The following is a 27,470-nucleotide window of genomic DNA, read 5'->3' on the forward strand; positions in this document are numbered from 1 at the left end:
TAGAAGATATGACTGATGGTTCTACACACCTGTGCAATAATGATCCTAATAGCCAACTTTTCCACCCCACTCTGCCTGCTCATTGATCAGTAGGAGTTTATGGTTAAGCAACTCCAGAAAGCCACAAATACCTTCTTAGACATTAGAATGTGGGTCCTCACGATTCCTGCTATATGGCTGCCAGCTCACAGCAAGGTTTGTTACAAACGTCCCCCTCCTCCTAAATTTCTGTATCATCATTGGTTGTTTCCTGTGTGGAAGACCAGATGCTGCTTGTCTGTCTTCTCTCCTCGGTTGGAAGAGTGGAGACTGGAAAAACTGGTTAGCTCTTTGCCAGCTGATACAGCTTTATCTATTACAGAGGATGCAGCTGGTTCTCAGGTGGGCCTCCTACCTATTGTTCAAATCATCATTGGCCTTATCAGCAAGCTGCATGCTGTGGAACCAGGTAAGACAGACACAACTCTCATTTACAGTGAGTAGTGAAAGATCACAGTGGTGTGCAAATTCATCTGAGGTGCTCTGTGTGACAGGAGAGTAATGCTGCAGAGCTGGAGAACCTATTGTGCCGTGTGGATGCAACTGGCACAAGCCATAATAACCCACCCCTGCAGCATGGATTTGTACTCGAACTCGTATTATCTGGCCAAGCAAATGTGAATAGTATACAGACACAGCACAGAGCACTACTCCATCAAGAGAAGCACAGAATGATTCAGTCTGGGAGGGACCTTCAGAGGTCTCTAGTCCAATCCCCTGCTCAAAGCAGGATCACCTATGAGGTCAGACAAGGCTGCCCAGGGCTTTATAGAGTCAAATCTTGAAAATCTCCAAGGATGGAGACTGCACAGCCTTTCTGCGAAACTTGTTCCACTGCCTGACTTCCCCTGTGGTGAAAAAGTTTTTCTTTACATCAAGTTGGAACCCTGTTTATTTTATGACCATTGTCTGTCATCCTCTCATCATATACAACCGTAAATAGCCTGGCTTCATTTTCTCAGCTACATCCTCGTAGCTGTTGAAAAGGTGCCATCAAGTCTTCTCGAAGCCTTCATTTCTCCAAGCTAAACAAGCCCAGTTCCCTCACTCTCTCTTCACAGGTCATGCGATCCAACTCCCTGACCATCTTGGTGGCCTTCTGCTGGACTTGCTTAAGTCTACAAACATTTTTCCTGTACTAGAGGAGACAAAAACTGGATGCAGTGTTCCCGATGTGGTTTAATGAATGCTGAGTAAAGGTGAATAAGCACTTCCCTCAATCTTCTGGCTATGCTCATGTCAGTACAGCACAGTATCCTGGTAGCCATCACCTCCAAAAGAGTGAGACAAGTATACAATAAAAAAATACAGCACCTCCTTCCTAGAGCTGAATAGTCTCCAGGATGCAGTGTCCTCTGTTGGATCACAAACGTGAATCAGTGCATTTACTTTGATTTAAAGTCAAGTTTAAATTGGCATTTACCAAAATTTCAGAGAAGGTTCTCCACATAGTACATCAATCCATTTCAGTTTTCCTTTTCATTGCAAAGATAACATTATTTATTGTTAGGAATGTGCTTTATTACTTTTATGCTAGGACTAAGAGCTATACACACTCCAGGGCACGTATTAATGACCCATTAATATATTGCTCAGATGTTTAAAATTACTCAGATTAATGTTTCATGTCCTTCTGCACACCTGAGTTAATACATACCCTGGAATGCTTTCTTGCCTAGTTACAGCACTACCTCTACTAAGGAAAACTGGGATTTGATTGCATCCATATATTAATCATAGTATATGTTTACATAGTATGACTTTACTTCAAAGTGTAGTGATGAAGAAGCTGGATGTACATAGCTACTCTGGCTGAATGCCTGAAAAAGGGAAGGATTTAAAAAAACATCCTTACATCTCCACCACAGAGGGCCAAAGAAATCATGGAAAGGACTAAATGCTAGTGAGAATTTTCCAGACTGTGCAATCTATCTTTCTGCAATAGATTTGAGAGCCCCTTGCTGGATCATATATACATAGCTCAGTAAGTGGTTGTTATTAATCTCGTAAGTAGCAAATCATTTCTGCCTTTAATGAATTACATTTAAAGGTGAAGTGCTTAGTGGTAGGAATTCATATAAAAGAGCCATTATTCACCCCTAGGTTTTTGGCTCCAGTACGCAGCTTGTGTAAGTGACTTCAGTGGACTTCTTCCTTTCACTTAAGCTTTCTTTTATTCTCTGCCTACAGGCCTTAGCACTAATTCAAAATTTTAATTTTTGCCTGAGATGTGCCCCCTTGATTGCCAGTAAAAATTGAGCTTTATCAAAAAATTACCCAGATGAATTACCATCTCTCAGACAGGAATCATTAGGGGCTTTTTTTTCTGTTTGTCCATTTTTCATGCCTTTGCTGGACATGCATGTTCTTTCGTCTTTTCCACAATGCACCATAAGCACTGTTACCTTGGAGACAGATCGGCCCTTCTAGTGCTAAAACACTTCCTAGGATTTCCTCAAGGTAAGACAACTTAAAGCTTCTAGTCACTAGGGTGAAATTCCCCATTTAAGAAAGATTTTATGTGGATGTCCTTAGGTGAGAGGAAAGGAAAAGCATAAAATGTGCTACCAGAACACAGACATAAAGTGTGCAGATGCTGTACAGCCTTTTGGTGACTTCTAGTGCAGTCCGAGATGTAATTACATTTTTGAACTACCTAGAGCTTCCTGGGCCCATGTTCTACATTAACATCAACTCAGCAGTTTATTCACACTCATTGTCTTAGAACTTGCATGGGCCCAATTCTCTGGGTACTGGAGAACACAGTGGAGTATCACTAACCCATGGTGATCAGACAGAAGCGCAGAATCAGACAGAAGGGCAGCAGGGCATAATTTTGCTTTTAGGAAATTAGAGGAAAGATGATATTATGGTTTGAACACTGGAATGGGTGGAAGAAAACCTGACATCTGTTTACTCTGCCCCTGCAGAGCTGGGTGAATTTTTTAAAAGCAAGTGAAAGAGCTGGGACTGTTTAGCCAAAGCTCAAGATGATCTTATAACTGTTTATAATATCTGATGGGAGGGTGTAAAGAGGACAGGGCCAGACACTTCTCAGTGGTGCCCCGTGACAGGACAAGAGGCAATGGGAACACACTGAAACACAGGAAGTTCTGTCTGAACATAAGGAGAAATATTTTTACTGTGAGGGTAGTTGAACATTGGAACAGGTTGCTCACAGAGGTTGTAGTCTCCATCCTTGCAGATATCCAAAACCCAACTGGACACAGTCCTGGGCAACCTGCTCTAGCTGACCCTGCTTGAGAAGGGAGGTTGGACCAGATGATCTCCAGAGACCTCTTCCAATGCCAGCTAATCTGTGATTCTGTGAATAATTCACCAATTGTTCTCTGAATTGAAGCTGAGATTTTCAAACTCCACAGCAAATGAATATCCCATTGTGACTACTTGTTGTTTGAGATTCAGCTGACTTTGAATAAGTCTCATAGAAAACTTCCATTCCCTGACTGGATGAGCATAGTTTTTAGAATTAGGTTATTGATGTAAACATTTACAATTAAAAATTTAAAATGTGCTATAAACATTTATGAGGGGAGTGAAATCCCAGTTTTCCTGTATAACATGTGTAAGGGTGAGGCGGGGGCACCACCTGGACTCCCAGCAGGGACGCATACACAAACACAAGGCATACGATGGTCGATATGCAGCATTTATTACCTCTGCGTCTGAACAGAGGTTCCCCGGCGTTTTCCCGATTGAGGCAATAATGGAGCGGGGGATCCCTGGCACCGCTGAGTGTTGGTCCAGGGTGAGGAACACCGTGGGGGGGGGGGGCACTAGATGAAGTTTTTATGTCCTATACACATGCGCAGTAAGCATGTTGAGCTCATTGTTATTCTCGATTCAAAGCCCAGGTGCAGTGCCACCCTGGCACAGGCTCAACTACGTGACTATGGGTCCACATGCCCTGCTGATGCTCCTTTTCCCACGGAATGGTCTGGCTAGCTTCCATCGTCTATCTCCTCGACATTCTTCCGCACTTTCTCATACACTCCACCCCCGCGATGGAAAGCTAGTTACAGGCTGTCCCAATCCTCAGAAGGGCATGGGGTATGATGGCAAAGGAGTTTACAAAGTAATGAAATCAAAACATAACATAATACAAAGCAAGAGATAAACAAGAGTCCTCCTTGTATGAGGTGGCTGATATTCTCAATAGATGCCGATTCATCGGTGATGTTGAAACAGCACGTCTTGGCGAAGTCATGATGTCTGTGGTTATCTCGCAGTAGGAGGCGGTCGATCCCTAGGTGGTTTTGCAGTGTTCCTTGCTACACTGCTCCCAATTCCCTATTTGAAGAGGCAATGGCTCCAGATGTCCAATTTAAGCTTTGAGCCAAGCACAGGTAACATGCTCTAGCTGTTTACAATTATGTGCCACCACCCCTGGGATCCCAAGTAGGCTCAACGATAGGCCTAGAGCTTCTGCATGAGAAAATAAACTTATATGGCGGTTACAAGCAGCGTCTTAGGATATGTCACAGGATCCTCCACCGCTCTGTTGTAAAGGGAGGAATGCTTAAAGTAGCACAACCGACAATGCATAGGCCACCTGTGGCGCTGGCCGGCACGTATGTATATGCTGTAGTACCACACAGAAGGAACCACCCTAACGGTAGTATGGGCTGAGCAGATGCATAGGTAATATCCATAGTGTCATTACAAATTAGCTGCATATCAGTTACATTCTGCAGAACAGAGGCAGCATTTACAAAGCGAAAGCAAGTATCTGCTTTAGATATGTTAGCTATATGAGAAGAGTAAGCCCAAGGTGTCAGCTTTTGGGAAACTACTCAAATCATATAAATTCATGGGAGTAACGGAAATCTCTCTCTCTTTTTTCTTTTTCTTTTCTTTTTTTTTTTTTTAAGTATAACTGTAATACCACGAGTGGAGCTGGTACACCTATGTAACGTAGTTAAGACATCATCCACTGATCTTCTGCCTGCAATACGGAAAGCAGAGAGGTTAGCTGATCTTTATGCGAGTCAAATCCATGTATTTACATGGGAAGCTGGATGGTCTTGTAGTTCAAGGTCATCTGTTGTGGTCACAAGAGGCAACATTCCAACGGCAACTTACAGATGCCGGCGTGGTAACCTGTTGATGGGAAGATAGAAAGGCATGAAATCACCATCAGGAAGAACAAGAGCAGTGGCTCCTGGACCATCTGCTAAAATAGTGCCAGGCTGTTTTTTCTTTTGAGGAGTTAGTACCCACACACTGGCTAAAGAGTGTATTGAGGGTGTGTGCTGAACTTGAGGCACTCCGGCACTGTGGATCAGAATTCCTCACAGTATTGGTGCTCCCTGTGAGACATTCACTGGCATGGATACAGATACCTGGAAAGATAAATCTTGAGAAGAGGTCAAAAAGAGTGGGGCTATTTTAACAGGTATCAAAGGTGTGAATAGCCATACACACTGTGAAGGGCAGTCAAGTCTTAAAGGTAAGCTTATAACTCTTCATTCAGTAATCATAAGTTGCTCAGGTGTATAGAATTCTACCTCCCCAGAGGCGAGTACGCGGGGGGCAATCCCCCCCCTTCCATTACAGATATCCGAGCAGGGATTGCTTGGGTTGGTTTGGCTTGTCCTCACTCAGGAGATAACGTCCCAAAAGGAGGGGCCTCTTGGACAGGTAATGGGTCTATTGGGGGAGCGAGGGGGGGGAACCCCTCTGGCTCAGACAATAGAGGCATTTGCTCAAAACGTACTTTGCCTAACAAGGTTGCATGTGGGGTATAAAGGTCTGCCAGAACCCCAAAAGGCCCCCAAAAGCTTGTAGTTCTTTTACAGCAGTGGCAACAGGGTACTGTTGAATAGTATTGCACACTTTCTCAGGGATAACTTTCGTCTGCCACCTCCAGACTGTCCCTAAGAATTGCACACTGATGTCCGGCCTCTGTACCTTCTCATGGTTTACAGCCTACTCCTGCTCCTGTAGGGTCTGAATATCTCGGCCCAATAACACGTCAATCCCCAAGAGGTACTCACGAATCCGTGCTAATAAAACCAGGGTAATTTATTTTTTTTTTTTGGCCGATTGTTAATGTAACTACTGCCTGTACCGCTGGGGTGGCTGATCCTTCCAACCCACATATAAGGATAGTGGCCTCCCCAGAGCTACCGCACTATGTAGTACGGTAACATCTGCCCCAGTATCTACTAACGCAAGCACAGCAATTTCTCCTCCAGAGCACCAGTGAATTTGCAGGGGTACATAAGGGCGTCAGTCCCCCAGATGCCAAGCCGCAACGGATGCTCATATTGCAAGGGACCCGCCTCCCCCTCATTGTCTTTTGGCTGGCAATTTCCGCGCTGTGGCTGGAGCAGTAGGCTGTGTCTGATATTGCTGATTAGCAGGTAACTGCTGCTTAAATAAGTCAGCAGTAGAAAGACCATTTATCTCTTCATGTAATACCCCTACCTGCAGCAAATCAGTCCATATCTGTCACCTTGTTAGCTTTCCACTCAATTTAGTAGTCCCTGCCAATCTTCTTGCCTTGGAATTCCGAACTGCTCTCACTTGCTTAGTATCCAGTTTACCAACAAGTGCAAAATTCCGTATGTTATTTACCAAAGCCCCCACTGTAGCGGCTAACTCACCTGTGGACGGGTAAGCACCTACCACAGCGGCACACAACCATTGATATAATGTTGGAGCTACAGTAACATTTCCTGCCCCATCCTGTGCAGAAGTTAATTGGGTAAGATAATACTGTATTTGAGCATCAGTTGATAAGGGGCTCATTAAATTCAGCTCCGCTCTTATGAGAGTAAGCGATCCAGCCTCTGCATCCCATGCTCTCACTAACCAGGCTAATAAAGACTCCCCGGGGCTGCTGCTGGAAAGTAGTTAAAAACTCACATAACTCTTTTGGCCTATAAATCCTTGACTACTGTACAGTATCCCTATTTATTTGTCTCTCCCCCTTCAACTGCACAAGAGGTCAGACCTGGGGAGTAGTCAGTTCTACTTCTACTGCAAATTCAACCTCCGAGCCAGATGAAGTACTCCAAGTATTGCCATCCCACTCCTCTGGGTCTCAGGAGGGTCAAGTTATAATTGCCCGCACCTGAGAAGAGTAGTGGGCACCTTCCCATAATGCCCGCAGCGCTTCTTAGCCATCCACAAAGCTAATCGCTCTACCCTATGGGTTAATTCCTGACTCTTTTCAGTTTGGGTCATAATCAACTCCTGTGCTACCGCCTTCGCATCACGTAAATCTCCACTCTCCTTCTCCAGATCCTTTACTCGTTGCTGCAAAGATGATACCTTGTTATCTGAGGCTCGAATGCCTGTCAGCAGTGCCCACCCTAATCGTCCGGCTAGCTTCTGAGCTGCTCCCAAAGCGTCGTGGAAGGGCATAACCTGTAAAGTGGATTCAACTGCCTTTGGGGTAACACTTTCCCCCTGTGCCAACTCTGGCCAGTCCTCGGGGACCGCCAGCGTGGCAAACAATGCAGCTGCCGGCCCCCATGGCTCAGTCTGGGGCCATCCTGGCAGCCGTAGACAAGCAGTCCCTTCTTGACTCTCGCCCTCCCCCTTCGCTCTCCTCAGCCACGGCATTGTCGTTTGTGTATCCTGCCGACTACGCCAAGTGTAAGGGTGAGGCGGGGGCACCGCCTGGACTCCCAGCAGGGACGCATACACAAACACAAGGCATACGATGGTCGATATGCAGCATTTATTACCTCTGCGTCTGAACGGGGGTTCCCCGGCGTTTTCCCGATTGAGGCAATAATGGAGCGGGGGATCCCTGGCACCGCTGAGTGTTGGTCCAGGGTGAGGAACACCGTGGGGGGGGGGGCACTAGATGAAGTTTTTATGTCCTATACACATGCGCAGTAAGCATGTTGAGCTCATTGTTATTCTCGATTCAAAGCCCAGGTGCAGTGCCACCCTGGCACAGGCTCAACTATGTGACTATGGGTCCACATGCCCTGTTGATGCTCCTTTTCCCACGGAATGGTCTGGCTAGCTTCCATCGTCTATCTCCTCGACATTCTTCCGCACTTTCCCATACAACATGTAATAATCACTTAGTCTCTCAGCGTTCAAATATATTTATTTGCAGAATAAACAAATACCTATCTCAGAGGATTTATCCTTGTTTATAAAATGTTTTGAGAGTCTGGGATGCACTAATAAGCATTACTGTAATCATTACCAAAATTTTCTACCTGCTTCCTGTTTTTTTTCTTATCTTCCCTGCTTTAACTTCTAAATTTTGCCCAGTTGGTTGCCAGATCCTTTTTTATCCAATATTGTGAGAGAAATCTATTTCTTTTTCCATAGTTGCCCACAAAAGTTTCCACTATTAACTTCAGATTGTGCACCTCCAGAAAATATTATTTGAATGTTAATTTCTAAATTACTATTCATATTTAATTTTTCTAATGCTTGCATCTGTGTTAGCTCTATCTTAATTTTACTTCAGTGGCCAGTTCTATATAATGCCAATAGCGTCCTCTGCTGTACCTAGCAAAAATAGCAAGGTACTACAAATCCTCTTTCATTCATGATTACCAAAATGCAGTGAATTTATAGAAAATGAGATTTCTCAAAGATTTGTGCAGCTCTTCACTTAAATTCTTCTGCCAGGAATCATCCAAAATCATCCATGCCAATTTTGTGAATAGAATTCACATGAAAACACATAACACCCCCAAGGTCTTATGTTTTTGAAATGTATCGGATTTCTCTAAGAAGCAGCATTAGGAAAATTCCCTGAAAAGAGTGCTCTCACGATTATCACCTGGGCCATCTTCTCTGAATGTCAGACATGAAATAGGGAAAATGAAATTTAGAGTTTTTAAAAACAAAAATTACAGATTTTTTTCTCAATTAGCTTGTTGCTGTTTGGTAAGAAGCAACTGGATGCGCACATGACTACAGGAATACTCTGTCTTAAGAGTGAATACTTAAAACATTGTCAGGATGCCCCAAAGTAAAGTATATTTTTCTGATATGTATATAATTTTATAGAAATATTAAAACAGTATCTGTGAAAGACATTGTCTGAAGTTATGATTAACTACCCAGAAATAGGGCTCCAGAGAAATTTGTAGGAGCTGAAGTTCATAGTTCTCTGAAAACGTCAGTTACTCAGTAATGTCTAAATAAGATGTGATGTGAGGCAGTTTTAGAAGACTAGAAAAGCCACACATGCTCAGCAGTAGAGACTATCTTTCACACAGGCACGTACTAAATAGATTTGGATTCTTTAGAGTGAGAAAAAAAATACTGAAGGTGATACAATATTAAGTCTCTAAAACAATAACCACCACAAAACACACGGGAGCAGGGAGCAACTTTTATTCACTATTGCCACAAAAGCAGAACTAAGGGGCATCCATCAAAGCTTTAATGGAACAGGTCTGAAACAAGTAGGAGGAAATACTCCAGCACACAATCCATCACTAAGAAAAAGAGAGCGAAAGAAAGGGTTTTTTAGAAAGAGTTTGATCGGGACAAAAGACTGAAGGAAAGACATAAGCGAGCCGCAACGCTCCTTGGTCTGGCAGCTGACACCCGCTGAGGCCAACTGCCCCCGCCCCCGTTCCCTAACGGTCGGGCGGTTGGGGCACGCGTGAGGGCGGCGCGCGCACAAAAGGCGGGAACCGGCATAAGCCCCCTTCCCCCCGCCTCCCCTCCGCCGGAAGTGAGGCGCGGAGGAGGAGGGGCGGAGCCCGGCAGGCCTCCGGGAGGGTCGGCGGCCGCCGCCGCCATTTTGTTCGCGGCGGACTGCCGGGGCGCGCGAAAGTGGCGGCCGGCGAGGCGGGAAGGAAAGGGCCGGGCCGGGGAGCGGCGGGCTCCTCCCCCGCTGGGGCGGAGCGGCGGGGCCTGAGCGCGGCCGGGCAGCGGGGGCGGCAGGGTCGCGGCCGAGCGGCGGCCCGGCATGTCGGCCTTCTCGGAGGCGGCGCTGGAGCGGAAGCTGTCGGAGCTCAGCAATTCTCAGCAGAGCGTGCAGACGCTGAGCCTCTGGCTCATCCACCACCGCAAGCACTCGGCGCTTATCGTCAGTGTGTGGGAGCGGGAGCTGCGCAAAGGTGAGGCTGCCGCCGCCGCGGGGCCCCTTCCCGCCTGCGGGTGCTGGATGGGGCTTTTACCGGGGACGGTGGCGGAGGTGGCGCCCGGCCGGGCTGCGGGTGAGGGGCCGCCCTCGGGGTGTGCCTGCCTGGGGAGGCCTGCGTGGTCTGCCGAGGCGGGGAAGGGGGGCGGGTCGACCGCGGTGCCTAGGGAGAGCGGAGCCACCAGGACAAGTAACAGACCCCGGTTTCTTGATGGCTGTGGGGTTGGGAGGTGTTTCTCCTCCCTCTTCTCTCTCCCCTGCTCTGGCTCCCCTCTTTATTCCTGCTTCCTCCCTCCCAGAGATGCTTCTGAGGATGCTGCTTTTCCTGTTAACTTGTCCTTCTTCTCAGCGTCAGAAAGGAGAGGGCAAAAGAAGGGAAAGAAGGCGGCGAGCACGGGGTATAGGGCTTCTTGTTATAATAATGGTAGTTAAAGTACTTGCAACTTAACGAGAGATAAGGCATGTAAACGGTTATCTGCAATGATGTTAGCTCTGAAACGGTCTGTGTTGGCTGACATGGTGGCTTTGCCCACTTACACCAGCAGTTATTCTCGTGGAGCAGCTGAAGATGGGAATACTTCAGGGGATTAGTGAATAATATGTCCAAAGTGTTTTTTTTTACTTCCTGTTCTTGCAAGTGGGCTAATACTGATGATAGCATAATACAGATGAGTTTGTTTCTTTAGGTGTATTCATTATTTGATATTGTTGAACATACAGACTTAGATTTCTGTATGGCTTTCCTTTTAACAAGAAAGAACTTGCAACTCTAGCAAGTGGTTTAGGGAGTGAAAGGCAGAGATGGCATGTGAAACTTTACTTGACCTTCCTGGAAAGTAACTGGATCTTAAGTTGGCTCATCTTAAAACAAACCAACCAAAAAAAACCCTAAAACCCCACTTCCTAAAGCTCTAGCATGGTCTAGAAGATGTTACAGCCTTCCAGTAGTTACCTTTCTACCCCCAATAATACTTGAGTCTTTAATGGCAGAAGTAGAGGACTAGGTTTTCAAGTGGAGAGGAAAAAATGGAGCTAAGTTGTTAAAGAATCCCTGAAAGAGAAACCACTCCCTTAGTTTCAAGCAAATAAGAGGAGAATTTGACCTGCAGAAATGGTGTGTATATTGGTATGCTAAGAGAGTGTAGGGCTGGATCATAATTACTTCTTGGTTAGAGGGCATAGTTTCATTGAACCACCATAGAACAAAAATCTTGAATATGAAACAGTACCGAACTTTATAGTATTCTATGGAAGCAGGTTCTCAAACTCTGTAGATATTCATATGAATACTGTATTTTTATTTAAAATATATTTGTATGAAATACTATCTTTGGAACTTTAAAGTCTGAGGGTTTTTTCCCTTCGGAAAAAGGAACAATACATGATAGAATATTTTAATACATAAATTGAATTATTTGAATCTGTTTTCATGGTTTGCTTCATAAGACTAAATAAAAATATTTTATGATATGGTTGTTGCAGGATTTTTTTTTCCTTGTTCTGACAGCAAATGAATGGGTCTTCCATCTACATATGAAACAGTTCATGTTCCTGGGTCTTCTAAATAAACAACTTCAAATTTTCAGTGTTCTCAATGATTGGTGCTCAGCTAGTAATTTGGTTGTCTTGATTAACATACCAGTTGATCATACCAATGGTACCAGTTCATGATAAAGAACATCAACATTCGGTTCTTAGGACTTCAGCGTTAGCATAGTTTTCCTGTTGTGCTGTTTGAATAATTGGAGAAATGGAATGTTAGAAACATGGGCTGAATGTTTGGAGGGGGCATTGGGAGGCAAGGATAAAGCCTTTATCAAGAACTGATGGTTGTGCTTTGCTTTCCCTCAGCTTTCAATGAGGCAGTACTGTCCTGGAACTGAAAATTGAACCTTGCCTTTGTAGATTTTATATCCTTTGATTGTATCACCTTTTTGTTGTTGCTCCCCTTCTCCAAACCTTCTTTCTGCCCTACCTCTTTCAGGCTTGTGGAAGATTTGGCTAAAACATTGCATAGCTGACTGAGTTGAACACAATGCATTGTGAGACTAAATTTTTCTGAATGCTTTCACTTCTGATGAAAGACCCTTTTTGTGTTTAGATCAGGTTGCATGGACTCTTCTTAAGGTGACTTTAGATATTTATGAAACAGGGTTAAGATCACTTTTCTTTTTCTCCTAAAGGTTTGTTTCTGATTCTTTCCCATCTGGAATAGTTAATGTCCCTATATCATGCTGGAGTAGAGGTGAACAGGCAGCACTTCAAATGTGCATGTAGCTTGTTGGGCAACCTAAAATTTTAGTCTACTTCTGTTTCATTGGATTATTGGCAGTGTTCAGGCCTCATATTTGGAGCATCTTTACAAATCATCAGCTCTTTATACCTTAATCTATGATTGTTCCATAGCTGAGCTTTCATTGATTCACTTGGTGCATTCTTGTACTTAAATGTAAACTTAGAAGGGGCAAAACTTTCATGTCTTTGCCATAACTGTCAGGAGTTATGTAACATTGGATTTGTCTTGCTGAATTCTAGTGTTGCTAATAGTTTATTGAAAGAGTTCATGCAACTGTGGTTACTGAAGGCATATACATGAATGTTTTTCCTAATATTGCTTTAACTTTGGTTTGAAGTTCTTTAAAATACTGTCATTTAGCATCCATAGGGTCATTCTTAGCAACTGTCAAAAGTTGGAGGAAAGCTAGTATAACATTCTAGAATTAACAGCTTAGCAAAAGTACTGATTACTCTGGATTGTCAAATGGCTCTTAGTAACCCTCACAACAGTATGTTAAAAAAGAATGTCTTCATCAAATTACTGTCTGTAAAAGAAATTATGGTAAGGAGTTGCATGCTGTATGCTTCAAGAGACTGAGTGTAGAGGCATGTTTTTTTTGTAATTGACCTGGAATATTTGCTTATGAAGTATCTATTGTTGTGATTAATGGAGAATTGATCCTGTAGTTCATTGATCTTTTGTTCAGTGATCTTTCAGAATGCCTTTAACTTTAAATGACAACTGTAACAAAACAAAAAATAAAGATTTCTCCTGCTTCGAAGTATAAGCAGAGGCCTATACTGTCAGCAGAAGAGCTGCTTCTCCCCTCTGCTGTTGGTTAAATATTTCCATGGCTGCTTTTGCTGACATTATCTTGTGGAGTGCTGCAGCTGCAAATCTAACAAAAGCAATAATTAGCTGTTAACTCCATGAGTTTCCTGATACAAAGCTGGTGCTAGCGTAAAGAAAACAGCACAGTATCACCCCTTTAGGCAGTAGTCTTCGTTAACAGTGGCTTAAGTTGATCACAGGACTGCATGCTTCTGAATTTCACAGTTGATTTATGGAATAAATGGTGGGGAGGCAACTCTTTCAATACTTCATTTATAGTAAATGCACTACTGATACTAGAACATGTCATACGGTTTGGATTTTTATTCTAGAAAAGTGTGGGTTTTTTCCTTTGGCACTTAAGATGTGGCAACTTTAGCTTCGAAGTACTTCTGTGATGATATTGACACATACTCTAAGTTATTTTACAGAGGCCTTTTGAGTGGAGGTTAGGGAGAATTTGTAAAGGTTTAAGTGTGCATTGGGGAAAATGATCCTGCTTCAGCTAGATTTCAGATGTATGAAATGCAGCACTCAAAATTAGTTACTTGCCAAATAAACTTACCACTACTAAGCAATTAAGTAGTAGTAGTTAATCAAGTATAATGGGAATACATCAATCATTCCCAAATTGCAACCGGTGCGTCCCTTCTCAAAACCATTTAATGCTGCATGTGCATAAAGGGGTTGTCTTACAGGGGTTATTCTAACAAAATATTTCATTACACATGCAATTTTGTGTGAGCCTGCAGCCACTGAGTGCCTGTGGGGAAAAAAACCCATAGGGATCCATCCCTCTTTCAGAGTCTCTTCTGAGATGGAGGCTGACTATTCTTTTGGTACTTGCAAATCAGGTATATTCTCTTGAATCTGTTTCTTGCTCCATGGTTTCAGAATTCTTTGCAACCGTAGTCTTTAGGTGAAAACTTCAGTTCTCTAAAGCTTCTGGGGTGAGTGCTTGTTCAGTATGCACCATGTGATCCTAACTGTACTGCATTAAATATGTTCATTACAAAATAGTTTGGTAGGATACCTTCTGTTCTTTGAATTTTAAGTTGCAGAAGTTTCACCAAGTGTTTAACTTCTGAAGACAGTAGTGTAAAGGGCTTTTTGTTTTGAGCTCCAGTTAGTTGCATATATTATCTTCCTTTCCTGTGAGCTTTTTTGTTAGTTTTTTCAGGTCTGGTTATGTCACTGGTTGCTGATATTTATATCCTACTGACTTCTTAACAATTGTCATGTGGTATCTTTGAGCTTAATTTCAGATTTGTGTCTGATCTGTCCTTCAGCACCTCATAGATTAGTCTCCAAAACTGACGCTGAAACCCCCTTAATGACCTGATCTCTTTATTTTGGCAGTAGTCTTTGTCAACCTCAGTGTCACTGATTCTTTCCTCCGAAGTTTAACCAGGTTAGCAGAGCCATTGTATATCTGCTTCTAAGACAGCCATAATTGTGTGAGTACATCTGCACTGGTATAGAAGGATGTATTTTTAGCACTTGACTCTGCCATTTTACCTGCTTTTCCAGGTTGCTATGTCTGATTTTTTCAGTGCTGAAGTGATTCAGTGGTATAGGCAAAAATTCTTATTTCTTACGTTTTTTCTGTTTGTCCTCAACTTCTGCTGCTTGGACATATGCTAGTGTTTAGGTCCGCACTCATTTTGGCTGTTGACATTGATGCAATATATTTTTCTGAAATAAAAGATTGGGGATGTTTTAACAGCTGTTCAACACTACCAAGAAATGGAAGTTAGAGAATCTTAATAGGCAAATTGAGTAGGCCTAATGAGATTGAGACCACATTCAAAAGTTGTGCTACACCTGAAATACTCTGATATTCAGTCAGCAGCCTTGGAGCACTAGGTGTGTGGTTTTTTCTGCCATGAAAAGGAATCTTTTAGTGATCATAAGGTTATTTGACTTAGTGCTGGCATAGTGCCATTGGTTAATGTGCTAGACTTGAGAGAATAAATGGGTTTTGTTAATCTTTTACTCAAAAGAAACAAAATTATGGCTTACTGATTTCACTGGTTAGCAGATCTTCTTGAGAAGGTCAATAAAATACTTAAGATGAAGATGCTTGTGATACTTCCTGCTTATCTTTGTGAAGCTGCTTTTGTATGGAAAAAGGTTCAGAAATCAAAAACAAGCAGACAAAACTTAGGCGGTAAAAAGGTAAATGTTAGCTGTTGAACTGAATTTTGAAAAAAACATTTAAAATACATGGTTTACAAAGTGATGTGTTATCATGAGCAACAGATTGGCATTTATAGGATGCTTTCACTTGAAATAGTTGCATTTGGATATGTAATCCAACCTTGTGCAGTGCTTTGCTATTAGTGTTGAAAGAGTGCAAGGTGTATGAATCAGTATGCTTTTATGGTTGTGCTGTTCATGTCCTGGTACCAGTACCTGTCTGGCTCTTGTCATTCTGGTTCTGAATACAGAAGACAGGAACAATCACTAAACTTAAGCCTGTTTTTGTTGATTGGTATCCTTCTTGCATTCTACCAGGCCAGATGAGGAAAGTTTTTCTTTAAGATGTACGTTTCAGTCATGTATCCAGAAATGCTGCACTTAAATTGTATAAAAACTCAGTTTGTTCTCAGTGTGAGGGGTCAGTGATCTTGCAAGTCAAATTTCAGTGCTGCTTGACTTAGAAAAGATGAGTTGGGTCTTGTGTAATGGAAAGTTTGAAAGCTTGCCAGGTGTATACAAAGATGATATGCAACTGCTTATGCAAAGTTGTGGAACATGTTATGACACAGGAAGTGTTGCAGGGGTTTAGGGATGAAGTGCTGTTACCTGTATACTGTTGCATGTATGTAGGCTAACATACTCTAAAATAATTGAGCCAAAACTGAGTCCAAATTAGAGCACTTCAGTAAAAGGTAATCTAGAAAATACTGGGAGGGTTTGCCCTGAAACCTAGTAAGAAGTTGTCTCTGCTGGCATTTTGCTGCTTAGTGCTGTTCACTGATGAGGGTTTTTAATTTATTGATACCCATTTTCTCTAAAGCTCATTATATTTTCTTTCAAGGTCATTTGGCATAGCAGAGCTGGCCTATAGATGGCTAAAACCTGAGTTATGTTTTCAGTTGGGTCAGCAGTCTATTCACTTGCAGTGGGATGCAAATGAAATCCCTTGTGCTTGTATGTTTTTTTATTGTAGTTTTCTCCTGTTATGTCTAGGATAGCAAATCTCTCTGTTCCCTAGGGAAGAGATGTTGAACAGCATAGATGTGTTTCTAGCAATTCTAGTGGGAGCTCAGTTTCTAACGCCAGGCAGTAAAGCTTTGTAAATGGCTAAACCTGAAGAAGACAAATATGGGTGATTATGCTGGCTTTGACTGCCAGAGTTAACATCAGTGAAAATGACATGCTTACTGCCTTACCTGGTGAAGCGCTTCCCGGACTTGCTTGCCTTAAAGTGGTGGTTCTTGGGAGTTACAGTTCTCACGAACAGGGCTCCTACATGCAGTGGTAGGTTATCTGTGTTGGGCTCAGAAAATCGAGAGTGCTCCTGCCAGATTACCAAATACATGTTCCTGAAAGGTATAGATTGCCAAAAGCTAAAACTTGATAATGAACAAGCTAAGTCTCTGTGGTAGATACCTGATTTACACTAGTGGCAGGTGAAATACCATGAATACCTGCAGAGTAGTTCTTGTCATTTAAATGTCAGATTGGTTTTTTTTGAATACTTTTGTTTTCAGTTGGCAGATGCCAAAAACAGTGTCCTTGTGGATGCTATTAAGCAGTTAATGTCATTATGGATGCTTTTAAGAGGAATCTGCTTAAAATGATTCTTATCTCAGTCAGCACAATCAACCTTTTAAAATATTTCAGAATCCAGTGCTTCTGGGAGCTTTGACTGTGGAATTGGGTAAATGGGAAATCTAACTGAAACAAGCAGAAGAATGTTGTGAACACTGCACCAGACTTCTGAAAGCATGAGTCTGTTCAACGTGGATCCATTCTGAGGTTTGTGTGTGCAGCTGCTGAGCTAGTGTAGCAATGATACTATGGGCTCACTCCTAACACTGTACACTGGTGGTGTGTGCCTTTCAGATCCTTCCTTAACTGAAGATCATACCTGTTTTCTTTCATTTGATAGTAACAGCTTTTCTTTAATACCCTTGCCAAACACCGAGGACACTTTTCTGTTGTTTAAATAGTTTTATTGTTTGATCCATCTCAGTGTTCTGAGGTATATCAAAGCCCAGAGCTGATTAATGTCACCACTGCTGAAGAGAGATGCTTTAAACAAATTTCAGAACAGATCTGGTCTGGGATTTAATTTTGTATTTCAAGCTTCAGTAGTTAATTTGCAGACCTAATAGCAACAAATTGTTTGGGGTTTTTCAAGTCAGTTGTCAATCTCAGTTGCTGAAGATTCTTTAGCACTGAAGCCTTGCATGCAAGGCAGAACTATAGTAACCAGTATGTAACTCCTGAAGATATGTGAAGCGAAAAAACACTTTGAGAGTAGGCATAATTTTTAGCTTTGGAATTTTGTGCAAAACATTCCTACAGCAGAAGAAATGAAATTCTGGTTCACAATTTTCTGTGAACTTGGGGGATAGAATATTAGTTAAATTTCAGACTAAAGCCTTCGGTAGTTTAACGGTGATGTTTTTTCCCCTCTTTCTGTTAAATGTACCTTTGTTTTCATTGAGTAGTAGAAGGAAGCTAAAAAGATAACATTAAACAAGCTTGAAAGTAATTTTCTGGGTTTTAGCATCCCTTCTCCAAACATGTTATTGATCTGTCTACCAGAGTGAGAGACAGAGTAGGCTTTATGAAAACTAACATCACCTGACTCCATGACAGCATATACATCTGCTGTGTTTCTGGTATCAGGTGATTTGGTTACTTGCTGGCAGCAAGAAAGTTAAGGCCTGTCATTATTGAGGACTAAAACCTTTTTTTGTGTGAAATGAACGAATGAGAACCTAAGATGCATGCGATCCACAGGATGTAGTATGGAGAACCATGTGCCTGATTAGGTTTGGAGCCCTAACTCTGGATTCCTTTAAGAAATTTGAGGGGAAAAGGGTGGAGGGTGGCTTTAGTAATAGTTGCTTAGTTTTGGTACAGGCATGAAACAATCTGTGCTTTCTAAGATCCCACAGGGGTCCTAAATTCAAGGCCTTCTGTGTATTAGAACTCTGAATTACCTGGAACATATGGATGTTGCCATGTTTTCAGTCACTCTTTAATACAGAAATTGTGTGGCATGCATAAAATCTACATTTTATTTTTAGTTTATACAGTTCCTAATTTCAGGATGTTGAAACATAACTAAGCCAGATGATCAGGTCAGATTTTGACCTGAATAAATCAACTTCTTGGGTTTGTTCATGTAGTGTCTTGACTGATTGGAGTGAAACTTTATTAGATACACTTTGTGCAGCAGTTCCAATCTAGTTCTATTTTGCTGCTTGTTCATCTTTATTCTAACAGATTCATATATTTTTGCTATTAATATATTATCTTTTCACTTAATCTAGACCTCTGAACTTCTTGGGTGTGTCTGTCCAAGAGAATGGGCATTTAATATTCCAAGCAGAAATTTGAGTCATCTTTCTGTAGTGCAAAACTTATACTCAGAAACCTTTCCCTGGGGTCAAAGCATCTTAACACTGAAGTTTTGTTTTCGTGAGGATGGTTCTGTTTCATGTTTGAGAGGTTGAAGAGGAAATTAATGAAATTAAATCATGTTAAGAACTGAACTGAAGTTTAAAAGAAAGTGCTAGATTGGCTTTAGCACAGTGTTGCTTTCCTTGAAAGGGCAGAAAATAAATCTTTTGTCTCAAGAGAAACTTTTTTGTAAAGTGAGTGTATGTACTGAGATTGTGTGTGTGTGTGTGGGGGGGGGTAACAGAATTTGAGGATTCTTCTGATAATACAAAATTATATTTGATACAGTAAGAGTTGCAGCTCTGAGAAACCTGTTGACTAATGAAGATTAGATGAAGTGTGGTAAAATCAAAATAAATGAGTAGGGAGAATTAAGGAACAAGGAATACGTTTTTGAAAGTAATGTAAAGTTGGAAGCTTGTGTTGAAAACGTTGCCTCGAAGTTATAGCTTCAGGCACATAAATGTTTTGGTGATTAGGAGGCAAGGCAAAGGAGTATCTTAGATGTCTGCAGGTGAGTAGCAGGGACTGAGTAGAGTTTGACTGTTCAGTCTTCTCAAGTACAAGAATGAGAGGTGGTTATGTAATGCTAGGAAAGTGAAATTCAAATCAAAAGGAGGCGTTTCCTCACATGAGTGGTAGTGGACGTGTAAAACTCCTTGTCAGAGGACTTTAGGTGTAAGAACTTTATGCAGGTTGAAAGGGAACCAGAGGTACTTGGAAGAAATCCATGAAGGCTGCCAATAGACAAATCAAATCAGGCTCTGGAAAACACATGAAAATAGTTAGAGGCTGAAGAACACTTTGGCAGGTAGAATGTTTTGTTTTCTTCTGTTCACTTTTGGTGGTGGAAGAAACTTGGGTCATATGAAAGTGGAAGAATCTGAGCCAAGAGTTGCAACAGAAAAGAGAAAAGACAGTGTGGCTGAACTCTTTGCAAATGGGGTGTGTGGTTTATATACATGTGCATATATATATATAAATATAGCTATAAAATACACATATACACACAGAATTAAAGTGAAATGTTGTAAGCATTCATGAGATAAAGAAAGATGCGTTTAATCTGGTCTTTGTATTTAGTGTAAGAAAAAACTAGGCGTTTATTGGAGGAATAAACTTCTAATTATTCTGGATTTTTTTATCACTTTCTTTTTATTAGCAAAACCAAATAGGAAGCTGACATTCCTGTACTTGGCCAATGATGTCATACAGAACAGCAAAAGGAAAGGACCAGAATTTACAAAAGATTTTGCTCCAGTAATAGTGGAGGCTTTTAAGCATGTTTCAAGGTACAGTAAACTCTGCAATGTGCAGTATCCTTCATACTGTATTTGAAGGGGGGAAAAAAAAAAACTCTTTAGAGAAGTCCTCAATTCATCTCTTCTGGCCCAGCTAGTACTCACGCCAATTCTGAATAAATTAACAAGACTTCGAGTACAGAGTTCTTTTGATCTTGAGTAGTTTTAGTGCTGTTAGATGAAGATATATAATAAATTTGTCTGCATTCATTCCTGTTTGTCTTAGAAAGCAGTTAGCTGTGCCTTAAATCATAACCTTTTTTCAGTCTACATTAATGAGCTGCAATTTGGTATTTCTCATTACAGGTACTGCATGATTTTTCCCCCCCCTAGGAGCCATCCATCTCATTGCAGGAGTAGAATGCTAGAGTCTCAAAAGAGTTATTTTTAAATACTGCTTTACAGCTTTAAAGCCTTGTATTAAGGCAAATCTATTTACAGTACTTGCATAATAGGGGTACAGACTGATTTAAAAGTTGAACAAACAAGTAGAGGGATTGGGCATTGGGGTCTTTTTTGATATATTTGCTGGGACATCTTGGACTGGTCTTTGTTTACTTTTCTGTAAAATGCAGTTTTGTTATTTTGTGAGGCTACTGAACTTTTGATCCTTTGATATTGGTAAAGCATGCTCAGATCTTTGTGTGAAGGGTAATCAGTGTTGCAGTTATGATCGTGTTGCACTTTGACGTAGTACTGATGTTGCTTTTCTTCCTTGTAACAGTGAGTCTGATGAGAGTTGTAAGAAACACCTTGGCAGAGTACTCTCTATCTGGGAAGAAAGGTCTGTTTATGAAAATGATGTATTAGAGCAACTTAGGCAAGCTTTATGTAAGTATTTTGTGTGTGCATGAAGATTCAATCTCTTGTTTGAAATGTTATTTCCTTGACTCCTCAGTTTCTTTCAATTTAGATGGAGACAGAAAGCTCAGGAAGCGTACTTACGAGCAGATAAAAGTTGATGAAAATAACTGTTCACCTCGAAGTTCTCCCACTGATCCTCCACAGGTAAAAGTGTGTTTATAAAATTCTGTAATGGCATATAGTTTGTTATACAATTTTTAAATTGCTCTTATTTTTGAATACTCTTTGCTTTTTTTCCCCCCTTCCTTTCTAATGAGAGGTTTCTTATGGGCTGGATCAGTGCTCAACATGCGGAAAATTGTGGTGAGGGTGACTAGAACTCCAATCTTGGGTCCAGGTGATTCTAATATTCCCTGACAGGATGCAAAATTTCCCCAGTGCTGTGCTTAGTTGTACTTTATGACCTATATTAGCTTCATAAGGAGAAACTGCTATGCTTTTACCTATCCCAACAACCTTCTTATTGCAAGGTGAGATGGATCCTACTGGTTACATCATTTTGTTTCCTGCAGGTACCTCATGCTGGGAATCTTTGTTCTTCTGTGAAAAGGCAGCTTAACATTACAGTGATGTTTGGGCAGTGTAAGGGAACTGTGGGCTTTGGAACAGTGTGTAGTTAAAAAGTATATATAAAAAATTCTCACTATCTAATATGCCTTTGCAAGGTGTAATCCACTAAAGTGTTTTGAACAAAATCTGTTCACTTTGCCTCCTGAAACTTCATTTTGAAATACTTTGTTGCAGGTTGGAGCTCAGGGGCAAAGCTACAAGAAAGTTAAATAATTATATTTAAAATGTATAGTAAAATGAAAGGTACTATAGAATAATCAGTAGTGTCAAAACTGCAAGGTTAATAACTAGTCCTGGGGCGAGAATTTAAATGTAAATGTTTTAGGAAGATGACCTTTAAAACTAAGAAGACTGCCATGTTTCCTGAGAATTAATGGCTTGATTTTATATTTTTTTCAGTCTAAGAGAAGACAATGTTATAATGCTGATACTGTAAATAATTTTTAAAAACCATCAAATTGTATTCCATAAGCTTTCTATGAAGTATTGTTTTGTATTAGGTTTTATTTATATAAACTAGCTCTCAATCTTGCATGCTTTTTTCAGACAACAGATCTTATTAGAGCATTACAAGAACTAGAAAATGCTGCCTCTGGGGATGCAGCAGTTCATCAGAGGATAGCTTCTTTGCCTGTAGAGGTCCAGGATGTGTCGCTCTTAGACAGAATAACAGGTGAGGTTTGGGGATCCGATAACTGAAATGCTGGTGTGAGAACACAGAAACATATAATGGAATCTTGCTTTATCTGTTTCTCTCTGCTTGCCTTTTAGATAAGGAATCTGGAGAACAACTTTCCAAAATGGTAGATGATGCATGTATGTTGCTGGCGGATTACAATGGCAGGTTGGCAGCTGAAATAGATGATAGAAAACAGCTAACTCGAATGTTATCAGACTTTCTGCGATGTCAAAAAGAATTCCTTGCAGAGAAAGAACATAAGCTGGAAGTGCGTAACATTTTGTTTTAGTCCATTCTTCACTAAAGCTTGATCTTGTGAATGTTTTTAGTTTGCTTAAACAAACTTTGTCTCCAAAGGTAAATATTTAATCACCACTCTTAGATCTTTGCTCACCACTCTTAGGTCCAGCACATTATTAACAGGAATTCTGTGGTTTTGGTATTCTGTAACTATTAAACCAGCTCAACATTAGGTAGTATTACAGTTGTCGTCATTTCAGTATTTGTCTTTTTTTCACATGTTCAGTCTTTGTTATATAGAGAGACTTAATTCGACCAGTGCACTTAGAAAGTCTTACTGTGAATGGTACAAACTTAATTCTCCATGCAGCAAAATTTTCTGCTCATTTATTCATTGATGTCTTAATTATGTTCTATATGGTTTAATAGTATCCTTTTTTGTGAAGAGGGCTCTCATTGCTGGTGAAGACCTGGGTTTTTGAAGCCACTTTAAGAATTTAATAACTAGTTTCAGCATAACTTTTAACCTGATTCAAGCTCCTATTAAACCTAATAAAATATAAAGTTTAGGTGCTTCAGCCTCTAACATGGCTGGTTAGCAGTGTTTTTGGCACTGAGACCTGTAGGATAGGGCAAATCATTAACGAGGGGGATGCGGGATGAACAGTTCAGTGTGACTGATCCACAGAGTTACTCCATTCTTTGCTACTGTTAGTCATCTGTTTTCCTTTCCTACCTCATAATACTGTCAAGCTTCCAGGTGAATGTTTCACTTATCCTAAATAGGTCCTTAATTTCATGTGTTGCTTGCCAAGTCCCTTGTCTCAGCTTTGAGACATGAGTACCAGCACTATCTTGGGTATTGCAGGAAGAGAAATGAAGCTGCATCTTCTTGCAAGGGAAGGTAGCTGTACAGTTGCAGTGGACTAACTGCAGCATGCGCATGCAGCATTCTTGCATAGTGCACAAACGAATTCCTTTTCAGGTTGCACGGGCCTGTCATGAAAACTTCAGTCCTGTTTCTTTGCCCTTTTATAACTTCATACCTTGCATTCAGGTTTTTTAGTTTCTTGGTGCAGGAAAGTACTGTTCACGATGTATCTGAAGAGATCAGTCAGCTCAATTGCATCATTCCTGGAATACTCTTATTTCTTGACTTGCTTCCTTTGCTCTGTGCCTTGCAAAAAAGTGATGGATGAACATTCTTCCTGCAAAGTTTGTATTTATGTTCATCTGAGGGAAGGATCCTGCCAACTTCAGTTAAGATATTGCACAGTGTAGTGATGATTGCAGAAGTAACTGATCCAATGACACAATATAACTTGAAAGATGAATGCAGAAGCTTTAAGCTTCTAGTCACCTGCTGTGCCTTCCCTATGTGTATGAGCCTGTGATGTGTTTGAAGGACAGAGGTTCCCACAGTATTGGTATGGGAGTGATTGTCTTGAGATGCTTGCATTTCTGTGTAGATCGTTATCTGCAGTTACAACCTGTTTAGTAGACCATTGGGATAGTGAATTGATCAAAATGTAGTCACTTATTCCTTCAGACAGACTTACACCTTCATGAAGCCAAAGAGTTTGATGCATCAGAAATTATAAGCAGATTGCAGCTGTGAATAGATTACACTTCTTTTTTGACTTAAGAAACAAAACAGTTTAATTTCTCTTTATTAGTAGACCAGAGTTTTCAGTAAGAGAAAGGAATTGCTAATTCCCAGGCTGTCATGGTCCTTATAACTGGGTTGCTTTACTGAATTATTAACTATTCAAGAATCTTATTCTAATACAGCTCACTTCCAGTTTTGGATTGGTTTTAGATGTCTCATTCTTTACAAAATAAGTGCTGTCATCTTCAGTAATGGTAGCAGTCTGGTTTAAACAAATGAAGTCCTAGAATATTGAGGTAGACTGCAAGAATTTTTTTAGGCTGCTTAATGTGGTATAAATGCAAGTTACTAATAAAGACCTATAAGCCAAGGAGGTGTGGACTCAAGGTTCTAATAGAGCTGTGAGCCAAGAGATTATAAAGAACAAGAACCTAAAATCAAGCTTCTAAACTTGTGTTTAGGTGAATTTTTTCTTATGCTTACAAACCTGTAGCCACTTCCAGACTGTTTATCAGCCTCCAGTTCCTGAGCTTGAAGTTTTGAAATGTAAGATCAGGATGCCTTTCTGATACTATCTGTAGGGTTAGCTGACAGAATTTGTTCTGTATTTTTAAGGAATGGCTATCTTCTGAGGCAAACACCAATTACCTGTAGTCAAATGCGCATCTAATCCTTTGTTTTCTGAAGCAAGGACTTGGTTTCTACAGACTTGGAGAACACCATACCTCAGATTCAGCATTGCTTTTTGGCTTCTCATTTGAAATAGCACTGGAAAAGGGCCTCTCACCTAATTCTTTGAGAATGTATTTCTTGAACTTGCTGTTCCTAGGTTTTGTGTCTCAAGCTTAACTTCTGGTAAAATTCATTGGTTCTAGACAAGCTGGTTTCCTTTGATAGAGAGTTGTGACTATTGACTTTTTTGCATGTAACAGTGTCTCTAGGTTGTAACGTATCAAGTCTTCATTTCTTTCTGAATTTGTATCATCCATCTATCACCATACTGTTGATATGCTATGTGATTGCTTTATCAGACCCATGTATGTTAACAAGAGAGTGGTTGTATTAGTGGAATCTTGAAGTATAACCTGCTGTTGACCTGGTTTAACAGTATTAGAATTTGAACTCCTAGAGAATTCTTGCTGACTTTAAACTTGGAGCTTTAGACATAAATTTGCAGATCTTCTGAAGAGAATTTACAGGTAAGTAACTTTCTCTGAGTACCTTGTTTTTGCATGAATACTTTTTAAAATAAGAGGTATTATGTTTATATCTAAACAGAATTTCATGATTCCCATAAGTCAGGGTAGTGTATGCATTGGCATTAAATCTTGACAGAAAATTTTGACCACAGATAAATAACATGGGGTATCATGTCTGCACAAAAAGCTAACCATACTGCTTATTAGGTGATTGTCATATGTCTGCCCTGGGTAAGTAGTGTCATCTTTGACTCTTAAACTATGTTTTCTTTAATGTCTGTCTAGCTTCTATTGCAGGTGGTGGACATGGACGTATCTTCTAATGATGTCACCCTCCATTAGTACACACATCCTGCTAAAAATAAATTTCAAAATCCAAATCCTGTATTGTCTGTTGTTTTTGAAAACTGAAGAGGAGAAATTCTGTAACTACTCATACCAAACCTGTGCTATTTTCATTTATATTCTCACAAACAATACTGAGTTTATGCCCAAGATGGATAAATGTTTATCCAGTGTCACTCCTTTTTCTTGGACACAGAAGCTTTTGTTTGGTAAAATTCATAGGTCCTTTTAGTTAAATTATTTGAGGTTCCGATTGCAAAAGGTTGGGTGTCACTTTCACTGAAGTTGCTGTTACCAAAAGGAAAAAAAACTGTGAAAGCAACACTTTCTCTGACTTTAACTTTTTAGCTTATACTCTACTTACTGAGTTTGCATGAATATCAGAAATGAAGTGATGGATGTAGAACTTGTCCTTCACAAGCACAATAAGGAACTTACACTTTATCAATTTATGTCTGTTTTACATTTTATGTAGGTAACAGCAGATGCATTTTATAATTGCTCCTATGGTCCTTAAAAAAAAAAAACAAAACAAAACTTCTCTTCCTAAATAGCATTTTTCCTTCACTTTCCTAAGTGTTAAATAAGTAAATGCTAAAAGCTGCATGTACTTCAGTTTTATCTGGAAACTTGTATAGGATTTACAAGTAGATGTCATTCTGTCAGTTAGAGAAAACAAATACTTGTTGCAGAATGATATTGTAGGAAGCATTTTTGCAGAACTTTGAAGACCAATATCGCTTCCTGTTTTCTGCTGCTTTGCCTCACTGTTCCCCCTCTGCCTCCTTCCATCCCCAGTTTTTAAACAGAAAAGTTGGTTAATCTCTTGTTCTTAATCAAGGCTGGCAAATAGAGCAATTTATGTTGTGCAAGAACAGAGAATAAGCTATACACAAATTAGCCATGTGCTCTCATCTCCTGCAATAAACACCATCCTGTAGATACATACTCTAGAATTAATATGCCTTTAATTATAGGCGTGACATGAATGAGAGGAGTACTTGGTTTACTGTTTTTGGTTTGATTTGCTTTTGCCTCTTTCACAATCTCATTGGTTATGCAATAGACTCTTTAATTTCAAATAAAGGCTGTGGAAGTACAAAATTTTACATGAATTATTTTTGGGAAAAGGTCACATATGATCCCTTGTCCAGACTTGTAAATAACACTTGCAGGCAGCCTCTGTTCATCTTTAATGTTATTAAAAAAAACCCATGGCATTGCTATACTAATAAGTGTAGTGTATCCTGGATGATCCAGTCTCTTTTACACAGTACTTGCATCTACTTAACACCTTAAATTTGAGAAGATTCCTGTCACTAAATCCAAATTTTTATGAAGGAAGTGCTATTCTGGAAGACCTGCTGTATTTTAGCAGCTTCCATTTAATTAAGAGACTTCTATTGATGTTGCTATTTTCTTACATTCATTATTTTATACAGCTGTGCAAACAATATTCATATCTTTACACTAGTGCATCTGTTTATCACTCTGGTTTCTTAGTATGTCAAGAGAACATATGTTCAATGTATTTTTAGCAGTAATATTTCACAATTGAGCTATAAACTTGACTTGTCTTCCTAAATGGTTTAGTTTCATCATTGGATTTTTTGGGTAAATAGGCAGTTAATCATCCTAGTCTGTAGCTCTGGAGATAAGAGGGTAGGGTTTGGGTGGGGGAGCATCAGCGCTCTATCAAGGGTTTCAAATGCAACCAAAAGTATTAAGCTAAGTATTTACAGATGGTGATGGTATATCACAACAGGCCTC

The 27,470-nt window shown here is 40.5% G+C and overlaps 1 protein-coding gene across 4 annotated transcripts in view; it reads left to right on the plus strand.

Annotated features, from left to right (window-relative positions):
* Positions 1-9,716: 9,716 nt before the first annotated feature.
* Positions 9,717-27,470, plus strand: part of RPRD1A (regulation of nuclear pre-mRNA domain containing 1A) — a 45,550-nt gene continuing 27,796 nt past the window's right edge. The window contains exons 1-7 of one of the 4 annotated variants that reach the window (XM_064506714.1): positions 9,717-10,115; positions 20,056-20,185; positions 20,919-21,025; positions 21,093-21,202; positions 22,175-22,301; positions 22,400-22,575; positions 25,641-25,735. In XM_064506714.1, the coding sequence (XP_064362784.1) occupies positions 9,965-10,115; positions 20,056-20,185; positions 20,919-21,025; positions 21,093-21,202; positions 22,175-22,301; positions 22,400-22,575; positions 25,641-25,697 (858 nt within the window). In that variant the 5' untranslated portion in view covers positions 9,717-9,964 and the 3' untranslated portion in view covers positions 25,698-25,735. Of the gene's footprint in view, positions 10,116-20,055; positions 20,186-20,918; positions 21,026-21,092; positions 21,203-22,174; positions 22,302-22,399; positions 22,576-25,640; positions 25,736-27,470 lie in introns of those variants that run through there. The other 3 variants (XM_064506713.1, XM_064506712.1, XM_026096075.2) reach the window with 3 other exon arrangements.

This window comes from Dromaius novaehollandiae, chromosome 2, assembly GCF_036370855.1.
Source record: "Dromaius novaehollandiae isolate bDroNov1 chromosome 2, bDroNov1.hap1, whole genome shotgun sequence".
In the NCBI taxonomy this organism is placed as follows: Eukaryota; Metazoa; Chordata; class Aves; order Casuariiformes; family Dromaiidae; genus Dromaius; species Dromaius novaehollandiae.